At 43.2% G+C, this 22,421-nt stretch overlaps 1 protein-coding gene across 3 annotated transcripts in view; it reads right to left on the bottom strand.

The window, feature by feature from the left end:
- SLC12A1 (solute carrier family 12 member 1) overlaps positions 1-22,421 on the bottom strand; it is a 372,378-nt gene that overhangs the window by 189,453 nt on the left and 160,504 nt on the right. For all 3 annotated transcript variants that reach the window (XM_069222497.1, XM_069222494.1, XM_069222496.1), the window contains exons 12-13: positions 15,537-15,644; positions 3,284-3,407 (exon numbers count right to left, since the gene is read on the bottom strand). In XM_069222497.1, the coding sequence (XP_069078598.1) occupies positions 3,284-3,407; positions 15,537-15,644 (232 nt within the window). The remainder of the gene's footprint in view (positions 1-3,283; positions 3,408-15,536; positions 15,645-22,421) is intronic.

Raw genomic sequence — 22,421 nt, 5'->3', positions numbered from 1 at the left:
ACAAACCATATACTCCAAAAGTGGAATGTGAACCACGAATGGACCCCAAACCTATGTGACCTTGTAGAGGGTCGCTGGGACTATTAGAAAATAGTGAGAGTTAGAAAAATAACCCTCCCCAAGACCCTGAAAAGTGAGTGCAAAGTGCACTAAAGTTCCCCTAAGGACAAAGAAGTCGTGTTAGAGGAATAATGCAGGAAAGACACAAACCAACAATGCAACAACTGTGGATTTCCAATCTAGGGTACCTGTGGAACAAGGGGACCAAGTCCAAAAGTCACAAGCAAGTCGGAGATGGGCATATGCCCAGGAAATGCCAGCTGTGGATGCAAAGAAGCTTCTACTGGACAGAAGAAGCTGAGGTTTCTGCAGGAACGAAAAGGGCTAGAGACTTCCCCTTTGGTGGACAGATCCCTCTCACCGTGGAGAGTCGTGCAGAAGTATTTTCCCGCCGAAAGAACGCCAACAAGCCTTGCTAGCTGCAAATCATGCGGTTAGCGTTTTTGGATGCTGCTGTGGCCCTGGAGGGACCAGGAGGTCGCAAATTGGACCAGGAGAGAGAGGGGACGTCGAGCAAGACAAAGAGCCCTCTCTGAAGCAGGTAGCACCTGGAGAAGTGCCAGAAACAGGCACTACAAGGATGCGTGAAACGGTGCTCGCCGAAGTTGCACAAAGGAGTCCCACGTCGCCGGAGACCAACTTAGAAAGTCGTGCAATGCAGGTTAGAGTGCCGTGGACCCAGGCTTGGCTGTGCACAAAGGATTTCCGCCGGAAGTGCACAGGGGCCGGAGTAGCTGCAAAAGTTGCGGTTCCCAGCAATGCAGCCCAGCGAGGTGAGGCAAGGACTTACCTCCACCAAACTTGGACTGAAGAGTCACTGGATTGTGGGGGTCACTTGGACAGAGTCGCTGGATTCGAGGGACCTCGCTCGTCGTGCTGAGAGGAGACCCAAGGGACCGGTAATGCAGCTTTTTGGTGCCTGCGGTTGCAGGGGGAAGATTCCGTCGACCCACGGGAGATTTCTTCGGAGCTTCTGGTGCAGAGAGGAGGCAGACTACCCCCACAGCATGCACAAGCAGGAAAACAGTCGAGAAGGCGGCAGGATCAGCGTTACAGAGTTGCAGTAGTCGTCTTTGCTACTATGTTGCAGGTTTGCAGGCTTCCAGCGCGGTCAGCAGTCGATTCCTTATCAGAAGGTGAAGAGAGAGATGCAGAGGAACTCGGCTGAGCTCTTGCATTCGTTATCTAAAGTTTCCCCAGAGACAGAGACCCTAAATAGCCAGATAAGAGGGTTTGGCTACTTAGGAGAGAGGATAGGCTAGCAACACCTGAAGGAGCCTATCACAAGGAGTCTCTGACGTCACCTGGTGGCACTGGCCACTCAGAGTAGTCCAGTGTGCCAGCAGCACCTCTGTTTCCAAGATGGCAGAGGTCTGGAGCACACTGGAGGAGCTCTGGACACCTCCCAGGGGAGGTGCAGGTCAGGGGAGTGGTCACTCCCCTTTCCTTTGTCCAGTTTCACGCCAGAGCAGGGCTAAGGGGTCCCTGAACCGGTGTAGACTGGCTTATGCAGAATTGGGCACCTCTGTGCCCAACAAAGCATTTCCAGAGGCTGGGGGAGGCTACTCCTCCCCTGCCTTCACACCATTTTCCAAAGGGAGAGGGTGTCACACCCTCTCTCAGAGGAAGTTCTTTGTTCTGCCATCCTGGGCCAGGCCTGGCTGGACCCCAGGAGGGCAGATGCCTGTCTGAGGGGTTGGCAGCAGCAGCAGCTGCAGTGAAACCCCAGGAAGGGCAGTTTGGCAGTACCAGGGTCTGTGCTACAGACCACTGGGATCATGGAATTGTGCCAACAATGCCAGGATGTCATAGAGGGGGCAATTCCATGATCTTAGACATGTTACATGGCCATATTCGGAGTTACCATTGTGAAGCTACATATAGGTAGTGACCTATATGTAGTGCACGCGTGTAATGGTGTCCCCGCACTCACAAAGTTCAGGGAATTGGCTCTGAACAATGTGGGGGCACCTTGGCTAGTGCCAGGGTGCCCTCACACTAAGTAACTTTGCACCTAACCTTTACCAGGTAAAGGTTAGACATATAGGTGACTTATAAGTTACTTAAGTGCAGTGTAAAATGGCTGTGAAATAACATGGACGTTGTTTCACTCAGGCTGCAGTGGCAGGCCTGTGTAAGAATTGTCAGAGCTCCCTATGGGTGGCAAAAGAAATGCTGCAGCCCATAGGGATCTCCTGGAACCCCAATACCCTGGGTACCTCAGTACCATATACTAGGGAATTATAAGGGTGTTCCAGTAAGCCAATGTAAATTGGTAAAATTGGTCACTAGCCTGTTAGTGACAATTTGAAATAAATGAGAGAGCATAACCACTGAGGTTCTGGTTAGCAGAGCCTCATTGAGACAGTTAGGCACCACACAGGGAACACATACATATAGGCCACAAACTTATGAGCACTGGGGTCCTGACTAGCAGGGTCCCAGTGACACATAACAAACATACTGAAAACATAGGGTTTTCACTATGAGCACTGGGCCCTGGCTGGCAGGATCCCAGTGTGACAGTGAAAACACCCTGACATACACTCACAAACAGGCCAAAAGTGGGGGTAACAAGGCTAGAAAGAGGCTACTTTCTCACAATTTCCCAGGCCATGTGTTTGTAATGTGATGTTGCTCCATGATGCAGGTGGATGGATGGACAGATGACCTGCCATAGGGCTCGTGAAGCCCAATGAATAGTAGAGCGCTTAAACTATTACTATTCGCGTTTGGTCTGTCAAGTTATTATTCGCTCCGGACAATAACTCATTTAAAAAACTGTCTTTAAACCAAAAATGTCAACTTAGAAAAAAAATCTATCAACATGTGTGAATTAACTATTAAATAAAGTAAAAATGTTCGAGACATCTCGGTTATATCTACATTTAATTCAAACGTTGTACAACGTAATTAGCAAGCAGTTGAAAAAGAAATGTCAGTGTTTTCAAAATGAATATAATACGCTATATTCGGATACCAGTAAAAAGTATATTGCATAGATACATTCTACAACTGATAACCTTCCATTAGTATGAAGAACAGAGGCACAGGGGAGGAGGTTATTTAAAACAAATCCGTAATATATGGCAATAATGGTGCAAGCATTGATTACAGCCCTTGACCCATTACTTTGACATAATTCTGTGAAAATATTGCTGATTGTACGATAGCAATAGCCGATCATGTATTAAATGCACAAAGACTGAGGGCATATACTGACCAATTAAAATGAAGGCCATAGCAATCACAAATGTTAGAACATATCCTCTGATTGGCTCATTGTTCTTTCCATATCCTTTGGCAAAAAAGTGCAGAGCTTTGTAGATATTATCTTTGCATAAAGCCTGTTGAGGAAAATATGTACATTAAAAAGTGATTAGAGTTACAATAGTGAGGCTTGACAATAACCTGCTTACAAATGTCTTAAAAAATCCTTGATTGACATTGCTAAAGATATGTTCAGTACATGGCCCCTCTCAACATACAGATTAGGAGTCTCCACATTAGTCACAGAGAGCTGGATCCATGACAGATTTTGTAAGGTAGCCATTAAGGTAAATGGGTTTAATTTATGTTCAATGTAAATGTGGCATAGACACATCCCTCCTGAGCAGGACATTCCTGGTATAGATGAACATAAACGACTTCACGTGATTTTAACAACTGGCATAACAAACATATTTTGGTAGCTGGAGCCAAGACATGGAAGAACACCCTGCGTACTTGCAAATAACCTTTTTCTGTTCCTTGTCAGAGTCCTTAGAGAATAGGGGTGATTTGGGTAAGGGAAAAGATGCAACCATGCTAGTTCTCTCAATTCTACAATATATTAAGCTTTTCTCTCTGTTCTCGGGAAATAATTATCCCGCCCATTCACCCAAAGCAGGACAACAATGGTTAAATAGGTAGGCTTCAGAGGAGAAAAATGGAAGCAAATAGGGCTGAGTCAGGGAGAGATGTGACTGATTGTAATGACGATTAGTGACTACGAAGCAGAGAATTATGCCATGGCCCATCTCCCTTGTCACAGTTCATAGTGCATCCTAAGCAGTGGGGTAATCTTCGACTCTCGCACTCAGCAGTTGCAGTCTAATCACAAACCACTTGTCATGTGATAGGGCCCACAGGAAAGTATGCATGTCTGACAAACTAAGGCCCTGATTTATACTTTTTGGGGCAAAACTGCACTAATGCAGTTTTGCACAAAAAAGTTTAGCACCGGGTTGCACCATTTCTGTGCACCAGCCGGGCACCATATTTCTGGAATGGTGCAAGCCAGTGCAAAGGGTAGGTCAGTGTAAAGAAACATGACGTTAGTCGGGTGGGGCTGGCGGTATGGAAGAAGGGGGTTTTGCACCAAAAAATGACGTTAGGCAGGTTAGAGTAAAAAAAAAATTACTCTATACCTGCCTAGACTCATTTTCTGATACAAAACCATCTATACCACATGACTCCTGTCTTAGAAAAGACAGGAGTTATGCCCACCACCCCAATGGCCAGCACAGGGGACCAGGGTCCCCTGGGCATGGCCATTACACCCTGTGCCATGTATGGGGGCCCATTTCAAGGCCCCCTATGGCACTTTAATAAATAAAATAAAATGCTTACCTGTACTTACCTGGGATGGGGTCCCCCATCCTCCGCTGTCCCTCTGGTGTGGGTGGGGGTGTCCCTGGGGAGGGCACCTGTGGACTTATTACATGGTGTTTCACCATGGAAATAGGCCCACATGTCCCCTAACGCCTGGAGCTTTGCCTCATTTCTTGACCCCTCCTCCCTCCTGTGCACCATTTGTGCACAGGAGTATAAATATGGCGTTAAGGCCATAGAGTCATTTTATGCACGGGAACGCCTACATTGAATCTCATTAAGGCAAAGTAGGTTTTCACATCCAAAAAATGACTTTAACTCCATAAATTTGGCGCTAGACAGGTCTAGCACCAAAGTAAAAACATGGAGTTAGTTTTGCACTGAATTAGAGTAAAAAGAAATGATGCTAATTTGGTGCAAACAGAGTATAAATATGCCCCTAAAAACTCCAGGATTAGAGATGAACAAGATCCAAAGTCTCAACCACAGTGCTTCCAATCACTAGACAACATCCATGCCTGCAGTTGAATAAGCATCAACATACCTGTAAGACAAAACCAATGATCATGCCAACCATCACCTACATGTGAGGAAGTAAAAAACTACATGCCAATGACCAAGAATGGATTTATCAACCAATGGCACATTTACCCAGACAACGAAGAGTCTGGACACCGGCAAATGGTACTTGTCATGCAGCCTGAGAATGAACTACATTACAGGAAGATGAAGAAAATGGAGAAGACAGGGTCAGCTGGATGCACATGCACCATGTCAAAAGTATGCTGCATACTAACTGTGAAATAATAAAAATGCAGGAGGATACCACTGCAGCATACTTATCCTGAGTAGCAATGGAAGTCAAACCCAAAATGTACAGCTACATCTCACAATGCAGAGACCATGTGAAAAACATAACCCCCGCCCTCCGCTATGGGAAGAAATGAGCAAACCTCTCTCCTTCCTAATGCCAAAGCATTCAATGATGAGAACAGTACTAAACAAGAAACTGATCATGTACAACATAATCCTGGTCACCTCAGGCAATAATGAACAAAGTGAATAATAAGATTTTTACTTTATGCATCTTAAGACTTCTAGGCACAAACCATTAGGAAATCCACATGGATGTAATACTGGTTAAGTAGAACTCATAGTAACTAATTGCTCAGTGGAAATGTGAAGCCACTGCAATACTGTGTCAAAAAAGAAGGGTCCTAGTGCCAGTGGTGAGCATTCATCAGCAGTAGTTCCGAACTAGAGCAATCAAGGCAATAATATGACTTATCAGGTCACACATTCACTGATCCCCAAGGAGGATAACCACTAGTAGCAATATTAAAGAGTTTAAAAACGTCCAATCTGCCAACTGCAAACGTTAGAACTTATAAAGATGCCTACTTAAAAAAGACACAGAGAGTTACAAACATGGACGTCCACCAGGCTACAATTGACACCATAACCCTGTTTTTTCCATCACCTGGGTTTCATTCTTGTCTAGAAAAAATTGCACAATTTTTAAAATCACTACAGAAAAAAAGACAATGCCAACACCAATACTTCCTTGGAAGAACCATACAGGGCAACTCACTTGAAAGTGTGAGGGATGAAGAATTCCAGAAAAGGTGTGACCTACTGAATCTAAGGAGAAAGGGCCACCAAGGTCAGCAACCTTCGTCTTCTTCCTTAAAGTTATGATACGTTGAATACAACCCCACAGGCTAGTTCTGCTACTGAGCAGTTGAGAAAAACAGTTTGCAAATGGGATTTTGATAGAGAAGACAAGAACAACATGACAATTATAAAAAAAAAAAGAGCCAGTTTCTTTAATATGAGACTGTCAGTGCTGGCACAAAGAAGAGGTCTACAAACAGATATCACTGTAGGTGTTAAATGCTTTGAGTCATGTGGCACAAACACCAATTAAGTAAATTCTGAGTACCTTAGGGCACCATAAATCACACCACCTGCATCTGCACTGCAGTCCCAGACAGAAAAATGCTGCTTTTATGCAGCTCTCCAAAATTGGATATGTCCACCATAGATCTGCAGGCCAGTGATGGACTAAATAGCCACTAATGACAATGACCCAAAGGATGATGCACCCCGTCAACAGGAATGATGGTGGACATTGAACTACGATTAAGGCACAACTGCCAGAATGCAGATCAGCCAGCCAGATCATTGTTTCAAAGGAAGGTTCTAAACACAGAAGATCACGGCAAGTACTATTATATTTTATTGAATTACTAAACGCATGGAGCAACAAGTACTAACTGCCGATGGTCTTAATTGGCCATGCTAATGGTCAAGATTCAAATACCCACCCCACACCTGCATTCCACATTCTCTACTCATATATTCCATGTTCTGATCCATCCATTCATTTGTTCAATACACTCTGGTCAGCCATACTACAAGTGTCAGTGCTGTCTTTTCTTTAAGACTAAAAGCTTCTGTTACATAATATTGACACCATCATGTTGCAGTAGTGAAATATTATGGCAAAACTATTGTGGTTTAAGGACATATTACATATTAAAAAGTATGCATACACAATATAAAAATGTAAAAATAAAGGTCATTTGTATTGTAATACTTAAAAATAAATGTAAACAAATAAATATGTAATTAACAATATATAAATCAATGTTTTAAAATGATTATGCATATTAAAAATAGGTAACATTAAAAAAAAATGCAACATATACATTTATATATTTATGATAAAAAACATCAATAAAAATGTTAAATATACTATATCATTATTAAATTACTAATATAAAAACACAAAAAATGCAACAAAATAAAATACAAAATAGGGAATGACAACAAAATATACTAAAATGCAATACAACCATATTTAAAAATATTACTAAACAATTAAAAAAAAATACTGTTGGACCTGGATCATTTTCCAGGTCACCACCAGATTTTTGCCTCCTGTAGCTAAAATAATTTTTGTTGGCATTAGGACTCTGTGCAGTTTTTCCCTACTAACCAGTGGTGAAGTGTCTGTGCTCTCTCCCTAAAAGATGGTAGAATTGGCATATACCTGATTGGTACATTTAATTTATTTGTAAGCCCCAAGTAAATGGTACTACCTGTATCCAAGGCCTTTCAATTAGCTGCTACTAGTGGCCTGCAGCCCTCACTGTGCCATTTACTACAGTAGCTTATTTTAAAACATGTCTCAGGCCTGCCATTGTAGCTTGTCATGTAGTTTTTAACTTCTATTTGGAGCTGGCAAAATAAACCTTTTTTAAGGCCTAAAACCTCCTTTTTAATACTTATAAGTCACCCGAAGTCGGGCACTGTAGGCTCATAGGGCATGGTATATTGTATTTATAAAGTAGGACATGTGTACCTATGTTTTACTTGTCCTTGCAGAGAAAAACTCCTAAAGTCATTTTTTACTGTTGTAAGGTGTATCTCTCCCCATTGACTAACACTGGGTTACCTTATTAGATTTAATAAGTGCCAACTTTAGACTATAAGAAGATAGAGACATGCTGTTCACACACAAATGAATTATAAACTAAAAGCCTTTTTAATTGTGAAGTTGAATTTTGAGTTAGAATTATGAAAATTCCACTTTTAGAAAGTTGGCATTTTCTGCCCTAACCATTTGTGCATTCTGCCAGTGCCCTGGGTCACATGATTGTGAACTACACTGCTGTTGGGGTTTGTGCATTACTTTCCAACAGAACACACAGGGGGCTTAGGTGTGGACAGAATGTTTCATCTTGGCAAGAAGATTGGGGAGAGGTAGTGCCCAGCCACACTTACAATTAAAATTGCATTGCTTCCGGCAGACAAAACAAATCAGCATCCTGCCTTTTCTTCACCCCTAGGCAGTTTACAGCCTTGACAGGGGAAGAACGCTCCAGACACAGAGGAGGAGGTAGGACAGGGAGTCCCCCCACACAAAGTTTGGCACGCTGAATAAATATTGGACTTCCATAGCCACTCTTTAGAACACTCCTGGACCTGAGGAAGTTACAGAAGAAGGAATGACATACTGCCAGAGAACTTGCCTGCTGGATGAAGGACTGCCTTGGTGTATGGGAAGGAAGACTGGACCTGCTTGCCTTCAACTGAGTCTGACATGAGTGACTCCAAGAGTAAGTGTATTGACCTCCTGTGTGAGCTACAGGAACACAACAAACCTCAGAGGCCTCCCTGCAAGTGCCTAGCTGACCTGTTGCATCTGGACATGTCTGGACCTGCAGCCGGGCTTCCCTGAGCCCTGTATATCTCTGCTGGATTAAGTCTCTGATCACCAAGAGTTGCCTTCCCTGGTCCTGGACCTTTGGCTGGCTTCAGAGTGTACTGCTCCTGAAGAAAAGTTGAAAATCCTGAAGTTTTAGGCTTCTTGTGATGGATGGCAAACAGACCCATTTGCACCATACCTCTGCCACCTGCAATGACTGCCAATGCGAAGCTCTGGTGAGACCTGCTCTTTGCATGGACAGTACCCACCAGAGAAGACTGGCAACTCTTATCTCCAGAGGGCACTAAAGAAATGCTGCCACCATCACTGCTAGACGACTCTGCTCTGCCTGTCTGACCTTGATGACCAGATCCTTAAGGCCTCTCTCATGAACCAAGTGTTCCTAGGTCATTTTCTCCTCTATAGCCAGCTTCTTTTCCTCCATGGCCAGCCTCTTTTCATCTATTTTGATCCTAGCCATTTCCAGACTGTACTCCCTCACCGCCTTCCTCTCTGCCCGCTCCTCCTGGGACAGATTTCGAGAGGGCACACCGCTCCCTGCACGTGAAGTGATCTCCAATCCTGAGAGTAGGTTACAGCCCTCCTCAACAGGCTATAGTGCAATGCCCTCCTGTGAGTCCTGCTCTGATCCATACTCATCCTCCTCACCCTCCTGGTCATCTATTGTGACTGGCAATTGATGGGCCTCTCTCCATGCTCTCAAATATTTTTGAAGTTCCACCTTCTTGATGCTCCTTTTAGCAGGCAGCCCCCTCTCCTGGCAAAACTCCTTGAGCTGAGCTACAATGTAGCTCTCCAGGTTAACAAGCTCAAACTCCATCTTTGCAATTGAGGTCACAGACACCGTCAGGTATAGTAAGAATTAATTTGGAAAAACAAAAAGACCAGTCAGGAAGAATATAAACGTGAATTGGTCTTTAATATGGCATGGTAGTGTACACCAAGTCTCTGTATGGCACTTCACAAACCAAGTCTCATCCTCGCCGCTGATCACCAATGTTAGAAATTGGGTTACTAGTTGACTGGAGTGTGAGACCTGGTCAAGCAGCAACCATAATACTAATCAGAGTAAAGCACAAGCAACCACATATTAACTCGTACTCAACCCCTTAGTAGCTTGGTACACACCAGTCAGGATTAACTTAAAAGCAATGTTTAAAGTATTACTGCAACACTTAAACAGTAAGACAGTGAAACCACCTCACAAAAAGATCACACACCAAGTTATAAAAATAGAGCAAAATGTAATAAATCAAACAAGAGCAAAATGACAAAAAATCCAATCAGTAGAACCGGAATAATGCATTTTGAAAGAATAAACTGCAACCACAGCTAACTGGTCCCACTAGACTAGTGGTTTTCAAACTTTTTAATGCCACACCCTCTAAGTGGAAAAAGAAAATCATTAGGCTCTCCTCAGAATTTTTCACAATAATTCTAATAAAATGGCAATGTTTAAATATGTCTAGGCTTATATAAACATTGTAGTTAAGTTCTATTACCTTTTTAAAAATGCCATAATTGATTCTCTGCTTAAAACAAAGTGCTGTTATCTGACTAATGCTTCTTTTGGCCAGAGCCTGGTGCCCCCCAAGGATTACTTGAAGCCCTGCCCCCCAGTTTGAAGACCCCTGCACTAGTCTGAGTCAAATTCAAAAGTTCAGGCCGACCCCGATAGGCGGCAGTTGGATACAGTTCTACCTTCTGAGGTTTTGTGCCAAGAGTCCCATTCGCATGGAAGAAGTTTGCTGGGAGCAAGGAAAGCGTCACTGGCGATGATTGGCATCGTGTGAGGAGCAGGCAGGACAGGTTGGAGCCTTGCATTAGTAATCCACGCAAGGGGCCAATGCTTGCTGGGCAAAGACATGGACTTGCAATGGATCGTGCTGATTTTCCATGCGAGCTGCACCTTTCTTGTTTGAACGGGCCTACTCGCTGTCACAAAGAGCCCAAAAGCTTAAATTAAAGAGTGCAAGAGCTACACCAAGGGCTTTTAAGAGTCAGAACTGGTTCAAGACGTGACCAGTTATGTCCCTGAGGCTCATATCAGGAGGACAGCAGACTAGTCCTTTGTGTCACTCGGGGATCCTTAGTTCAAGATGAAGTTACAGGTCTAGTTCTGCCTCCTGATGTGAGAGGACAGCCAGTCAGCACAGCAAGGAAACAGCACCTTCAGAGTTGCAGTCAAGCAGAGTGGCAGTCCTTTAAACAGCACAGCAGTCTTTCTTCCTGGCAGAGTGTCCAGAGGTTCAGAAGTGTGGTGAAGTGGTGGTGTCTGGGATTCTCTGTTTATACCCAGCTGTGCCTCTGAAGTGGGGAGAAGCTTCTATAGGCATGCCTTTGAGGTGTGCAGATGCTACAGTGGTATGTAGTCATTTTTGTGGAGACAGAACATAGCCTATTCAGGCCCATTTTCTCTCTCCCATCCTGCGAGTGGCGACCCATTGTTATGCTTAAGCTTCCATTGTCCCATTGTGTGTGGCTGTCTAGAAGGAATACACAAATCCAAACTGACAACTCCACCCAGCTATGTGACCCAGGCGGCCTGCAGACACCAAATGTTTAAGGAAAGAAAATGCCAACTTTCTAAAAGTGGCATTCTCAGAATTGTAATTAAAAATCTGACTTCACCATAAGTTAGGATTTTCTATTATGATTCCAGGGACACCAAACCCGAGGGGCTCCTCTCTTCTGATTTGGAAATTACACTTATAAAATGTAACAAGGCAACTCTAATGCTATCACATGGGAGAGATAAATTTGTAGTAGTGAAAAATAAAATTAAGATATTTTCGCTACCAGGAAATGTAAAGCTCAAAAGTACATGCCAAGCTTTTTAAATACACTGCACCTTGCTCTTGAAGCTGGCTAAAGTTCGAAGGAGTTGCTCTACTCACATTTGCAGCAATTCCTGTCTGCTCAACTGCAAATAATCCCACAGTGCCCCTCACTCCTAAAATCCAAAATGGTGAAACCTTTCTCCACTTTGTGTAGAGCCTATGCTCTCACCCACAGGTGTGGCTAGGATAATGAGAAGCTCCTCCTCCATGGTCACTCAAACCAGTTCTGGGGGCTGCTCTCCTCCATTGGGTTTGGTGCCTGTCTGACTCGGAGGACAAAGAAGGGCCCTGTCCAGGTGTCATCTAACATCTACTTGTGACAAGGGAGGTCCATTTGACATAAATGAAGTTCCTGGACACAACCCAAATGGTCATCTGGCAAGAGGAACAAAAACACCTCTCCACGCCCCGGCATTTGTCTCTGCTCTGGGAGCAGTTTTCACACCTTAATTATAAAAACCATTCACCAGGTGGGTGACAGTTTGAAGGCTCATGTAAATTGGCCCTCAGGAGTTTCAGGCAGGGAAAAGGGACCATTCTAAACATTTGTTGTCTTAATATTTATCAAATATCTGACTTCATCATTATGTTGAGCCTCAAATAAATATTAAATGAGTTGTTGAATCATATTTTAGTTGTTCCCAACTGGAGGCAGTTACATAAATATTTAATTAATATTGCTTCCAGGGGTTTCTCTATGGCCTAGCCAGACTTCCCACAGTAAAAGTAGCTTTCTGTTGCTAGTCACAGTAAGGACATGTTAATATTACATTTCAACATGTCCTAGTTTTAAATACCATGCACCCTTCCTTGTGGACTATGTGTATATAAAAATGATGGATGGAATGCTTGAATTAATATCAACAACTGGCAATCACTAGAGGCCATATCTCAGTTCATCATTATTTTGCACACACCAGGTCACCTAAGTATGGACCCATCTGTCTGCAAATCATTCTTGACCCTGCTCAAACGGGAACAGTCCAGACCAAACTTCCAAGCCAGGTTCTTCCTGAACCAGAACACAACCAACCCAGGACTGGATTCACCTTTAGTATGGGCTCATCAGTCGAGTATAGCTTGGTTCCAGTGACACAGTATGCACAGAACCCGCCCACTTAAGCAACATACTAAAGTATACAAAAATTGATGCATTAAGTGCTTGCCTCAATGTCAGCCACTGGTAATTACTCAAGGCTGCGTCCCAATCCATTGTGATTTTGCACACCATGCTAGCTAAGTTTAGACCCATCTATATGCAAATCAGCCTTGGTCTTGTTCCAATGGGAACAGTCCAGCCCAAACTGCCAAGCCGGTTCCTTCCTGAGCCAGATTTGTGGACTACAAAGTCTGCTTTGGGGTGACTTAATAATATTTAAAAGGAAGGTTTGGTGGCAAATCACCTGCACTTTGAAGAGGTGAGAGATATCCCCCTGCAGTGCATACACTCACCAGTAAGAGTGTCTCGGGGGCTCCAGGGGACACTATTCATCCTCCAGAGGGCTGCCTTCAGGAGGTGCAATGAAAGTGTGCCACTTTTCTGAGCACACTGTGAGTGTGCCTCCTAAAGGCCTGTTTTCATCTGCATCCACATCTATAATACGGTCCAAGCGCAGAGGCAAAGAGATTTCCTCATTTAGTTGGAGCCACACCCATGCAAGCAATGAGACAAAGAACAAGGACAGCTAACAGGTGGGGCCATATTCTGAGCTGTATCCAAAGGTTTTCCTGAGCGTTGTTTTAATTTCAAATGAGTGAGTTTGTTGCCAGAAGAGCAGGAGTTGATCAGCATGAGGCTTGTGACCTGGGCCTCACAAATCCTTCTGGTAGAACTGAGACAATATAAAATATAGACATGGCCTCTGTCCCCTGGTTGATTAGAGGCTACAGAGGGCAAAGCATGTATGAAAGATAGTGCATAGCATGTAAGGGTCATATTTACTGATCTTTACTGATCTTTCACACAAAGCAGGGCAGCCAGGAAAGTTACTGCAATGTGTTGCATGAAATGGAGAGAGCACAAAGGAACCATATGTACTAAGATATGTCACACTTTTGCTCCCTCCTAGTGCTGGTGCACTGTGTACTGCCAAGCACCAATGCTCTTCATTAAGAACAAGAATGTTTATGTACATGAAGTGGTACCTTGTGGCACAAAAACAATTCCGTAGAGGCAATTTTCTCTTTCTGCATCACGCATACAAAGAAGAAGTAGCAAAAAAAAACAACAGGGATATTTCTCCTTGTTATGCCTCTCTGGGGTAGGTGAAAGTTTTTGGTGCACTCCCAGGTTTACTTCCACTAGTAAATCTGGGATTGCATCAAATATCACAGGTGGATGCACGGGAATACCCATGCTCCACTCATGGAATGCCTACTACCATGAATTGTTGCACAATGCCTGCTGCTATGTTGCATTACCGTTCTTTACAAAGTCACACAGAGCAGCATATATTGCCCCTTGCATGACTTTTTACATCTTACAGAAGTCATTCTGCTGTTCTTGCATCACCTTGCATGGCACAAAGACAATGCAAAACTTTAGTAAATCTGGTCCTAAATATAATTAAAAGAGCCTGGATTTCATGTCCTCTACGCACAACCTTATACTAGGTAAAACATCAGTCCGTAGCCTCGTGCGTTGAAGGTTTTGCGACACACAAGTTGCTAAATCTCGCAATTTGCAAGTTGCAAAACCTGACGTTTATACATGTGGCTCTTTGTCTTATATTTTAGTCCTCGCCGTCATATACAAGTAACAAAAATAAAAACGAATTAATAAATTGTAACATTGTTTGCTACTTTAAGGACACTACCTTCATTCGATTGTTTTATAAAGAGCTTGTACTGTTGCTGCTTGTACAACCTTGTGTCCCATAACTTCACTGGTTGCCATCTGTGAAAGCCAATGTCCCATATTTTCATTGATTGCTACCTGGGTGACCAAGACTCACATTTGTTGACAGGTTGACACATGTAATCTTGTCTTTCATATACTCACTGACATTCCAATAGACGTCACCTACCCCAAGACTCATGTCGTCATATATTTTTAAGGGAGATGTACACATTTTCAGCTGTAATTCTCCAAACTATTCTTCTAGCCGAAAACATTTCAAAAGAATAAAAGCGAGACCAGCATTTTCTCTTTACTGTTAGTTATTTACTATTTTAGAAATCGTTTCAGGCAATACACCCATATTTTGCTTACATCTACACTTCATTTTTTATTATTAGACACAGTGGATAACTAGAACGTTTATAAAGATTGTTCCTAACATCTAAGACCAGTTGAGATCATAGTAGGTATTATGCTCCTTTCTGTAATTGTGCTGAGCACAGTGCAAGCCAGGCTGCACTAAACGTGTCCTGGCTTCATAATTACGGAGGTTCCATCCCTTTCTGTGTCACAGGTCCACAAGCCTACGTTGGCACATAGCAGCATAGCATAGAGCATATGTGATTCTACATCCGCTTGTTTTTGTCTAGACAATAGAAAACGCCTCCAAAATGAGCGGCGTCTCTGGTAGCACTTTCTTCCGCATACCTTATTTTCATTAAATTAACTGCCAATTTACAAATCTGAATAAAGTAAATTTGATTTGGTTTTCAAAAGTGTGAACTAACTAGCCATTCAAAGTTTTATAGAGTGCAAGATCAGCTGAGGTTCAAATTTTCTGAACACTTGATGGATTGATAATAAGGCTGTATTCACACAAAAATATTGCCCGTCTGCCTTGAAGGATAAGAGTGCAAAGCACATTTTTTTCACACACATAGTTAAAAAAAAATTTCCATGTATTGCATACCTGAAAAACCTTAGGTGCACTAACAAGTGATGCCAGAGCTGAGGAAAGTGTTGCAGAAAATATCCCAGCAATAATTAAGGGGCCAAATCCAGAGACCATGCTCATGACCTGTTGAAAAAAGAACCACTCTTCATTAAACTACATTTAGAGGGAGGCCAACCAGCTTAGAAATTGAAATAGACATATGTTAATTTATAGTTCAATGAGGTTCTTTATACTGATGAAGCCTTTTATTCCTAATTTCTTTATTCTGACAAAAATTCGAATATTCTAACAATTATAAACTGTTGAAGAAAGTGAAATGATAAAAAGCAAATGCAGTCATTGTGTACCAAGAGTCAGCATATACTATAACATTGGTTCAATGTCTAATTCTGAAAAAGTGTGACAACACTGTTTTACAATGTTGAGTGAATATGATGCGTTGGGCTGTTCTTATGTAAAATGTTAAAAACAATCTAATGGTCAAACTCCTTGTCTATAAAAATGATTGACCTCGAGATTAAGGGCCTGATTAAGAGTCTGGCAGTCACAAGCCCGCCTGACTTACAGTGGTGGTCCAACTGCCACATTACGAGTTTGGCAGGTGGACCCTCCAACAGACCGCTGTTTCTGCCAGAATCCAAGATCCCGACGGGCTGACGGCGGTCCTGGTTGTAATCAGACCAGGCAGCGCTGAACTCAGAGCTGCCCTGCTGATTACAACCTTTCATGGGATGGGCAGTGCAAGGGGCCCCCTGCCCAGCACCCTTGGAATGGGCACTGTCTGCTTTGCAGACAATGCATATTCCGAAGGTGCTGGTCAGCCCCCTCTCTGCTAAGAGATAGCACTCAGCTCCTTCAAGGGAGCCAAGTGCTATCTCGTAGCACTGTTCCTGCAGGTCTGGCGGGAACGCTCTACTTCAAGGTGTCCACCGGTCAGCCAGGTCAGGCTGGTGGAAATCTTGTAATAGGGTGGGAGGGACACCACCACCATGGCATTCCCCCGTGAGTTTGGTGGTCCTGCATTGGGACCACCAAACTCGTAATCAGCCCCGAATCTGCATATAATTTCTCAGAAGAAGCATTTTTGTGGATTAAAATAGCATTTGGAAAATGAGTGAAATGTGTTGGGAATGTGATTCATGAAAAAGTAATTTAGCACAATGTGATGGATGGGAAATAAATGCTCAAAGTCCCCTTCCATTATCTGGTAAAGATAACAAAATGTTGGTATTGTTTTTCTATAATGGTCTAAAAATGTAACCACACTTTCTAAATTTGCAAGAGAAAGAAGTGTTCCATTCAGTATTCAACACAATGGACCCTTTTCACAAGCAGATTTACTCATGTCTAAGTTTACTCTTTCACTTAGGTGTAAGTCTACATGTTTTTGCCATTCATAACTTCTGAGTGTAGAGTAATACCTTAGTGCAGGATTATGTCTCCAACTTCTCAGTTCAGGAGCTGGAGACATCTAAGTCTGCATGTACAAGTGTAAAGTTGCTAATAGTAACTTTTCACATGTAGGTAGGGTATCCACCACCAGGGGGGAGATCTCCCTATAATAAAAATAGGGAGATTCAAGCCCTCATTATGAGTTTGGTGGGCAGCGGAGGCCGCCCACCAAACTCATTGGCACCGGAGACCGCCATGGTGGTCTTCTGCCCGCCGGCCCTATTGAGAGTTCCCCACTGGGCCGGCAGGCAGAAGCAGCATTTCCGCCTGCCAGCCAAGCGGGGAACAGACCCTTAACATTGACGCCGGCTCATAATTGATCTGGCAGCAATGTGGCGGTGCGTTGGGTGCGACAGCACCCACCGTGCTTTTCACTGCCCGTAATTCGGCAGTGAAAAGTGTGATGTGGCTGTCGATGGGGGCCCCTGCACTGCCCATGCCAAGTGCATGGGCATTGAGAGGGGGCCCCATGGGGCCCCAGGTATCCCCTTTTCACCAGCCTTTGCATGGCAGGGCCTCGTAATCCCCAGGCGCTGCCCTGGCGGATTGAGACAGCCAGCACCATCAGGCTGTCAGCTGGTGGCAACCTGGCAGTGTCGACGATCTGACCATGGTGACTCCACCACAGTCGTAATGTGGAGGCCGGACCTCCACCATGGCCCTGGTGGTCTCATGAATATTTTGCTGTGAAATAAAAATTTAAATTAATTTTAAATATATATTATTATCAAATAACTAATATGATAAAATAATAAAATAATATATATTTATTAAATACTTAACCACTTAAAAGATATTATGTTAATTTAAAAATACTATTTTAATCAAAGTTTAAAACCTTCAGTAGCATTTTAATACTGAATTCATATTTATTACATTTAAATATTAGTTGTGTGGTTTGTATTTTTTTAAAATAATGTAAACATCCTACTAAACAGTTAAATGTTTATTAACATGTTTTTAAACAAGTTAAGAATGTTTAAATATATGAAATATTATTTTTATTTGATCTAACTTTAAAGCTGTAAAACAATTATAGATAATATAAACCTCAAACTATTAATTAAATGTATTTAGTTTGTAGTACCGTTGAGTGGCCAGGTGTGACACTAGACTTACTCCAAGCATGAGCTGGAGTACTTTTATGACTGTTCTATGGCCTGTATAGAAGTACTAATTTGAGAACTGTAGTTTGTGAATAGCAATAGGTTTGCTCTATTGTAGCTATGTGTTTGTAATCTTACACGCATTTCCCATTCCCCAGCCACTTACCCTGGTCCTTCTCACATTTAATACCAAAACATGTACGCACACCCGTGGAGATGTCCACATGGACAGCAGAGGCAGAGATCTCCTCAAGTAGGTTTACGAATTGCATTTTGCAGTATGTGAGTAGAACTACTGTAGAGCTAATAAACATATTACAAAATGTAGTTTGTGAATAGGCCACAGTGTTTAGCACTTCAATAAAAAATACATTAGGTGCTGGTTTTCCACAACGGTTGGCGAGCCTTCAGCATACAGCATTTTGTTTTGAAAATCTGTGAGAAACTTTGTTTTTGTACGATTATTCTGTTAGTCTATCTGACATGCAGAAATGATTTCAATAACACAATTAAAAATTAAATATAGATAAATATACAAAAAAAAAAATAAAGTGCCAGAAAATGGTTTGCGAGGGACAGTGCTAAAGAATATGGTTGCCACTAAACAGAGGAATTAAAGAGACAAGATTAGGTGATCCAAAGGAGGTTTCAGGGTGCAGTTGTGGAAGGAAGAGGTAATGTGTACATAGGAGGAGGCAGGCTCATAGTCTGTCCTAGAAAGTGATAGGTAACCTAAGGTTCATGGCTGGTGTTGGAAGACCAATAGCGTTATAGCAAATTTCAGGTACGTGGTTTAACTTGATACGTAAGAATGTTTTATTTTTTTGAAAACCTTGAAATAGAGAAAAGCATGCAAGGATTGGAAGAGGAAACCATGCAAGTATAGATATTTCTATATTTCAAAGCAACCATTATTAATGGGTTGGCTCTCATTTTTGGACCCAAATTCCATGCTTGGTGCATCCCTTATCATTCTGTAAAACCCCACTAGGTCTTTGGTGCATTATATCTTTGATGGATTTTGAGGCAGACTAGTAGGACTGATCCTCTGAGTTTAAATATTGTGCTGGAGAAGCCTGGTTTAAAACCAAAGGCATGATAGAATAGGTGCTTCTAAGAGCTCTCTCAAATCTCCATGGGCTTCTCAGAGCCCATGCAGGAGGATCCTTGGACTTTCAAAGATATGTGCTTACCCTATACTCTTCCGGTTTACTCTGGGTGTGTCCTGCAGGTTGAAGTTACATTTCTGATGAAAAAGCTTGTTGACAGCTCCATGTAATCTGCAGTCTTGCACATCTGAAATCAATCTAACATTATTTTAGGACTGATAACATGGATTCCAGTTGGTGGTGAGGAACACATCTTATTAAGTGCCAAAAATATATAAACAATTATTAATAGTGTTGTTGGATTTTTCCCTTTTGCAGGGTCATCCCCAATCTTTTTGCCTCCTTCCTCCTATTTCTCATGACCTGTTTAGAACTCTGAGCGCTTTACCACTGCTAACCAGTGCTAATGTTCATATGCTCTCTGTGTAAATTGTATGGTTGATTGGTTTATCCATGATTGGCATTTTTGATTTACTAGTAAGTCCCTAGTAAAGTGCACTAGAGGTGCCCAGGGCCTGTAAATCAAATGCTACTAGTGGGCCTACAGCACTGGTTGTGCCACCCACACAAGTAGCTCTGTAATCATGTCTCAGACCTGCCACTGCAGTGTTTGTGTATTGCTGTTTTAAACTGTAAATTCGACTTGGCAAGTGTACCCACTTGCCAAGCCTAAACCTTCCCTTTTCTTACATGTAAGACACCCCTAAGGTAGGCCCCAGATAGCCCCAAGGGCAGGGTGCAGTGTATGGTTAAGGTAGGAAATATAGTAATGTGTTTCATATGTCTTGACAGTGAAATACTGCTAAATCTGTTTTTCACTGTCTCAAGGCCTGTCCCTCTCATAGGTTAACATGGGAGCTACCTTTAAATATGATTAAAGTGTGGATTCCCTTTGGGAGCGGATAGACATGGGTCTATGAGCTCACAATTTAAAAATACATCTTTTAGTAAAGTTGATTTTAAGATTGTGTGTTTGAAAATGCCACTTTTAGAAAGTGAGCATTTTCTTGCTTACACCATTTCTGTGACTCTGCCTGTTTGTGGATTCCCTGTCTGGGTCAGTTTGAAAGTTGGGCTGGTTGCACCTCTCACTAGACAGTGACACAAAGGGAGCTGGGGTGTAGCCTGCATATCCTGAAGATCCATCTGTGCTAGGAGGGAGGGGAGAAGTGGTCACTCACACCTGAAAGGGCTGTGCCTTCCCTCACACAATGCAGTCTCCAACCCCATGGTGTGTGTCTGGGGCCTGGCCTGGGCAAAGCAGGATTTCACAAACAAGATAAACTTTTCTTTAAAGTAAGCCTACTTCAAGGGGCAAAATGGCTATAAGAAGGGCACCCAAAACCACAGACTTTAGAACACTTCTGGAAACCAAGAGGAACCTCTGCCTGGAGAAGAGGTGAAGAGCTGAGGAAGAAGAGCTGCTGTGCCTGTGACTGTGCTTTGTGGAGCTCTTCCTGCAGTTGTTGCTTCTGCCTGTGCTAGAGGACAAAGACTGGACTTTGTGTGCCTTCCTTCTTGTGAAGAACTCTCCAAGAGCTTGATTTAGAGCTTGCCTCCTATTGTTTGAAGTCTCAGGGACAGCAAAGACTTCTCTGCCAGCACCTGGAGCCGCTGCTGAGACTCCTACTCTGCCAAGTGGTGCCCATCTACTTCCTGGGACCCTGAAAGGAGAAGCTGGCAGCCCAAGGGTGAGAAATCCATGCACCAACCACGTGCGGGGAAAAGACTGACGCAACTCCGATCCGCAGCTGAAAAATCAACGCGCCGCCAGCGTTGCAGCTGAAAATCGATGCTCGCCTGCAGCGTGACTGAAAGATAACCGGATGCGGCTGGTGAAATGATATGCAGCATCGCTGACGGAGGCTGGTGAGATCCCAACCCGCACTGCGTGGTTTTCAGATCATCGTGCGGCAGGATTTCCAACACAAACATCGCTGGCCCTGTAAAAACGACGCAAGGCCTACCCAGACCCAACAGTGTGGTTTGAATTGACGCATCGCTCTCCTGTGGAGAGAAGAAACAACGCACGCCGACTCGACTGAAGGAGAAACGACGCACTGTCTCGCTTGTGAGTGATATCAACGCATTTCAAGCCCTTTTTGACGCACATTTGCCCGTGCAGGGTTAATGCACCCAGGTAATCTTTCACGCTAACAGCGTTAGTGTTGTGATTAAAATTACATGAAGACTCTATTTGTTTAATTGATGACTTGTGTATTGTCGATTTTTGTCGTTTTGGTTTTGTTTTGTTTAGGTAAATATTTTCTATTTTCTAAACATGTGTTGTCTCATTTTGCAGTGTTTTCATTAGGTTATTGTGTGTGTTGGTACAAATATTTCACACCTAGCTCTCTGACGTTAAGCCTACTGCTCGTGCCAAGCTACTATGGGGGTAGGCGGGGGTTAGCTGAGGGTGATTCTCTTCTACCCTGACTAGAGTGAGGGTCCTTGCTTGGACAGGGGGTAACGTGACTGCCAATCAAAGACCCCATTTCTTACACACACAGAGAAAGATACAGCTAGCATTTGTACACAGCATGCATGGAACATAGGAGTCAAAAAGCTTAAGAAAATCAAAACCACTATAAATTCTGTGTTTGTTGTCTAACAACTTATGAAGCTCTTGTCCCCAGGGTGTATCTCTGTTTTCTCTTATAGGTGCTGGGTGTTGAAGTTCGGTTTGAGGTTCAAGCTGTGATCCTGTGATCCTGAAGCTGCTTTCAAAAGGGGCACTGCTTGAACATTAAAAGAATGACGTTCTCTGCAAAAAGAGACATTATTCAGCTGGCCGTGTTGGACATGAAACTAGCCTAATATATTAGCCCTGCAGGCAGTAACATAGAAAAGATGCAGTCAGCAAGCAAGGAAATTGATCCAGTTGACTGCTGTTGGCATAGTAAAATCAGTGGTGTAACACACAAAAATGGGGCCCCCTACATAATGTGCAGGGTTGGACTGGGAAGACGGGCATTGGCTGATGGGCCGGTGCCTGAGGGTCTCCGGTGGGCCGTTTTTTTATGGCCTCTGTAAACTGGCCCAAGAAACGTAGGCCCATATTTAAAAGAAAATGACGGAGATGACCCTGCGCAGAAATTGGCAGGTCCGCGCTTCATCATTTTCACAACGCATGGATGCGCCTTATTTAATTGAATACAGCACACCTCTGTGTTGTCCCCTGCGCTGGTGCTAAATTAAGCTGCCTGCGCCAACGCAGGCATCCTTGCACCATC

This window comes from Pleurodeles waltl, chromosome 3_1, assembly GCF_031143425.1.
Source record: "Pleurodeles waltl isolate 20211129_DDA chromosome 3_1, aPleWal1.hap1.20221129, whole genome shotgun sequence".
In the NCBI taxonomy this organism is placed as follows: domain Eukaryota; kingdom Metazoa; phylum Chordata; class Amphibia; order Caudata; family Salamandridae; genus Pleurodeles; species Pleurodeles waltl.
Note: the sequence above shows the minus strand (reverse complement) of the source record. Positions and strands in the feature narration are given on the sequence as shown.